General features: G+C 40.4%; 1 protein-coding gene across 2 annotated transcripts; it reads left to right on the top strand.

Moving 5' to 3' along the window:
- Window positions 1-323: 323 nt before the first annotated feature.
- On the top strand, window positions 324-3,455 carry CCL20 (C-C motif chemokine ligand 20). 2 transcript variants are annotated; one of them, XM_087819364.1, is made up of 4 exons: window positions 324-402; window positions 1,543-1,654; window positions 2,496-2,573; window positions 3,434-3,455. In XM_087819364.1, the coding sequence occupies exons 1-4, from the start codon at window positions 324-326 to the stop codon at window positions 3,453-3,455; spliced, it is 291 nt and encodes a 96-aa protein (XP_087675490.1). The 2 variants fall into 2 exon arrangements, with proteins under 2 accessions (XP_087675490.1, XP_016053206.1); XM_016197720.2 differs by having other exon boundaries at window positions 1,540-1,654.
- Window positions 3,456-4,578: the final 1,123 nt, after the last annotated feature.

The following is a 4,578-nucleotide window of genomic DNA, read 5'->3' as shown; positions in this document are numbered from 1 at the left end:
AGACAAGAAATTAAGTTATAGCTGGATGGGAATCTTCAAAGGATGTAAAAGGATTTCCCCTTTCCCCCCCCTCCCCAACCCTGACCTTCATATCTTCCCAAAAACAGAAAGGCAGGAAGTTTTCCCTGCAGATTTTTTCTGTGACGACAAGACGGGGCAGGTCCATCGATGGGGAAAACCCCGTGGGAGAACACGCCTTTTGTGTACATTCCCAAGTAATGGCTATAAGTAGTGCCATCTAAGGCCCAGGTTGCTGCCAGAACTTACAGCGCTCCCAGGCCCCGGGTACCCAGCACCGCGCGCATCTCGTCTCTGAGCTGAAAATGATGGGCAGTGGCAAGATCTGGCTCCTGGCTGCTTTGATGCCAGTGCTGCTGCTCCACCTCAGCAGCAGGTCGGAAGGTAAGTGTCATTCTTCTGCTCACCCGGGAGGGAGAACTATTTTCACTTTCCTCTAAGCCTTGGGCTCCTTTGGGGTCCCCACAGCATAGACGCCTGCTAGCGAGTTTTCAAAAGGGTGTCATGGGAGTTGTCAGCTCGTCAGTGAATGAAGGAGGGAAAGGTTCCTGCTGCTGACCAGACTTTCCTCTCTGCTCTCAGCCCCAGCAGATCCGGGGTGGGTGGGCTCACAGAGACCCCTGAGCTCCAGAAAGCTGCCAAAGGGCTATTTCTGGGAGTGACTGATGTAAATTGGGTAACAGTACCAGTGAATGAAGTCATCCTGAAATGTAAGGAACACTTTCACTTCCCCAGCTTACTCATCTCTCAACTAAATAGTTTCAGCGAAGTTCAAAACTCATTTTTTAGGGGTGGATTATGGTAACTGACTTCATCCTTGAGAGGTCTCTGGGACATCGCTTCCAACTTTGTCATAACGTTTATCCCTTACCTAACTACAGGTTGTAATTCAACTTGGAGGAGTGTCCAAGTATTGCTTTATAGTTATAAGAGAGCATCACTTTTAGCAACAGGTGCATTCCTAAAAATGCACATGTTGAACTTCTATGAACAAAATGAAAACATTTCCATTAGCTGTTATAACTTCAAGATGCTTTAGTTAGAGTTCATATAAAATCAACTTTTATGAACCACACTTACCTTTGTAAAGTCTTGTCTTTTCTTTCCTCTCAATATCCAGCAGCCAGGTAGTAGGTGAAAATCTACCAATTTATTCATTTTCTGAATTTGGGAGGTTATCGATAAGAGTTTCTTCAAGTGGGAGTTACTCCTATTTTTGAGTAATTATAGTGGATTGAAATAAGAGTCAGTGTGTGCATCTTACTAAAGATATTGCTTTTATGAGAAGTCATAAACTATGCTTCTAAACTATATTATTGAACCAACATTTCCCATCACACAAACTATTTTTTTAAGAGAACTGAAAACTATGTGAAATTGGGTCTCAAAGACACTAGAACTCTTCCTCTAAAGAGTTTACTTACCACATAAATCAGATTCTAGGTTTTTCACAATACAAGTAGTTTCATAATACCTCTCACAGGCATCCTTATGGACTCAATACCTTCCGTTTCTTTTTAGCAGCAAGCACCTTCGACTGCTGCCTTCGGTATACAGAACAGGTCATTCCGAGCAAATTTCTCAAGGGCTTCATACAGCAGCTGGCCAATGAAGCTTGTGACATCAATGCCGTCATGTAAGTTAAGAGTTGATTTTAACTCAATTGTATCAGAGTACATGGGAATTTCAGGTATAAACATTTTTGCCTTTTTTGAGTTTCATTCAGAAACAACAAATGTGGCAAAAATAGCTTTGTTTTAGTACTGCATCTATTTCAAAGCTCGCTTTTCTATATAGATATTTAATTTTATTAAGTCGATTGGGGTGGCATTGGTTAATAAAATTATCAATAGGTCTCATGTGTGCAGTTTGACGATACATCATCTGTACAGCGCATTGCGTGTTCTCCATGCCAAGTCAAGTCTTCTATGGGGACGAAAGGAGACTTGACTCAGAGTTTACTTTAAATAGGACTCGACTAAGGCAAAAGGTTTTTTTTTGAAGAAACATAGTAAGGGGCAAAATCAAGATAAACTTATAGGCTACTAAAGTGCTATCTCCAGAAAATATGGAAAACGTAGACTTTAAAATGAGCCTCTTCTACCAGAAAATGGTTGAGGCTGTGAGTAAAAGCTCAGAGTACTTGCACTGTCAAGTACAATATTCTTGATTTCTATAGGATATCATACTTTGGAATAATATAAGTTATTGATCATATATATAAATTCTGAGACTTTATTTGCTGCCATTGCACAACCATTTGTTAAATTGCAGAGAAAGTCAGGGAGTATCCCTTTCATTTTTTGCATCAAGCTTTATTGGGATTTTTTTGTGTGTGTATTTTGTTTCACTTCTGATGTAAATAAAATGCTTAGTGTGTAGAGAAATCAATTGGAATATGAAATTCCCATTGCACGTTTGGTGAAAAAGCCATTTAGAAGCTCTTTAAAGACAAATCAAATGTTCTGATTTTTCAGCTTCCACACAAAGAAGGGGTTCGCTGTGTGTGCAGATCCGAAGAAGAAGTGGGTGAAGCATGCTGTGCACGTCCTCAGGTAGGAAGCACCCGCAGTCCCTCAGCCCCTCTCCAAACGTCTGGGCCAAGAGCAGCGTGCAGAGCCGTGGGTCCTAGTCTCGCTGGGATTTTTTAGCCTAAGCACTGTGGAAATTTTTTTTTTTAAATATATCTTTATTGATTTCAGAGAAAGAAAAGGAGAGGGAGAGAGAAAGACAGAAACATCAATGATGAGAAAGTCATTGATCGAGCCCGCAACCCGGGCATGTGCCCTGACCGGGAATCGAACCCCGATCGCCTGGATCCTAGGTCGGCGCTCAACCTTTGAGCCACGCCCGGCAGGGCACACTGTGGAATTTTTAAAAGGGAAATTTGAGTTGGACCATCAAAACAAAAATTCACTTTTTCCACTTATCAATCACTTGTTTTTTTTTTAAATGTAGTGATTTTTCACATGACGTCTTAGATTCCTCTATGCATTTGATTGTCACAAGCTGTTTGATTCTTGTAGCAAACACGTCTCCTCTTTGTATCATTTGTAGAGTCCATGGCATTTGTTTGTTAAACACTGAAATATAAGCAGTGAAAAAGAGAACACTGGTTCTGATTTACACTGATGATAATAGAGAATCACATTTTATTAACGGACAGAAGTCACCTAACGTCAGGGAGCCACAGACTCGGAATCTGAAGACATAATATAAGCGTTCACATCTTGCTTCTGTCATTAGCTCACCGAGCTGTGACGGGCAGGGCCCGTCCGCTCTGAGCCTCGAGGCTCTCACCTGGACTCGGAGCTGCTTGGCACCCTGAGCCGGGATTGGGGATTGGGGGCGACTGTCAGGCACGGACGCCTGCCCCCTGCCTTTGCTTATGTGTTTCTTTTCTTTCCCGTTACAGCCAAAGAGTCCGGAGGATGTGAAAGCTGGTGATCTCTGGAGTGAAATTGGACACGGCCACTCGCACGTCGGTGAGGGCTCAGCCCTTCTCTGATTTGTGTCATTGGACTTGTCCAGTTAATGAAGTTGATACATATTGCATCACACTTGGCTTCGTTAAATGCTGCATTAGAGTCAAACTATTTTATGTTAAGTTATTTATATATATGGGCTTTTGTGTGTATGTTTTGCTATTTAATAATAATTTCCCATAAACTTTTTAGTTTAGTACGAGGTATAACATTATGCTTGGAGGACTAAGATTATATGAATTTCTTTTGCAAGTAGCAGCTCTTTTTAAAGTTATTTAACAGTCTTCTGTTTATAGTTTTGTTTCCTAAATTGTTGTAATACCTGTAAAAGAGGAAAACGATGAGAATAAATATTAAAAATAAGTGAAAGAACCAAAAATTGTTTGTCGATTGAGTTGTATAGTGTTTAAGATATACAAAAAAATTTAAAGGTATAGTAGGAGATGTAAGCGTTTTCTGAAGTTGTATTTCCCAATTACTTCTGCCTGGGTGTTCCCTCCACTCAGCCTCCTGCTCTAGAACTTCATCTCTATGAATCATAATGGAAAGTGGGTGTTTTGGAGCGGGATTCAAAGTCATCCAAATCAGAAATTAGAAAGGCCCTATAGCTGAGATTCATAGCTTGGTGTTTATTAATATGAAATTTTTTAAAAATAAAAAGTTGTACCCATGTGCCTGCATGATCAAAGCCCATTATTGAAGGTCTTGGAATACATGGATATTTCAGAAGGTTGTAAGAGTGTTATATCATTCCTAGATGTTTGCCCCTTTCTTTGTTTGGATCATTAAACAGGACAGGATTCTGAAATAAAATAAAATAAAATAAAAAAATAAAATAAAATAAAATAAAAATGCACCCCTATGCTTTGTGACCACAGAGACAGAACAGCTATTTTGAAAATACCTTGAGAAACCTTAGTCCATCATTTTGTCACGAGCCAGGGACCTAGAAGCGGCATCTCAGCACAGGAACATCCCTCTACTTCAAAAGTCTTGCTGAGTCATCTTTCAGCTGTTTCCAAAAAGAACATGACCATGCAAAAGGTTCTTAGAACCTGATAGAGCTCCACTAACC

Source organism: Miniopterus natalensis, chromosome 8 (assembly GCF_054644295.1).
Source record: "Miniopterus natalensis isolate mMinNat1 chromosome 8, mMinNat1.hap1, whole genome shotgun sequence".
Classification (NCBI taxonomy): domain Eukaryota; kingdom Metazoa; phylum Chordata; class Mammalia; order Chiroptera; family Miniopteridae; genus Miniopterus; species Miniopterus natalensis.
This window is presented reverse-complemented; position numbering and strand designations above follow the sequence as displayed.

Bases quoted from the DNA above. Each gene is read 5' to 3' on its own strand.
- CCL20 (XM_016197720.2), top strand. From the start codon at position 324: ATGATGGGCAGTGGCAAGATCTGGCTCCTGGCTGCTTTGATGCCAGTG. The intron at 403-1,539 runs GTAAGTGTCATT...GTTTCTTTTTAG, and splicing joins CCTCAGCAGCAGGTCGGAAG to CAGCAAGCACCTTCGACTGC. The intron at 2,574-3,433 runs GTAGGAAGCACC...TTCCCGTTACAG, and splicing joins CATGCTGTGCACGTCCTCAG to CCAAAGAGTCCGGAGGATGT.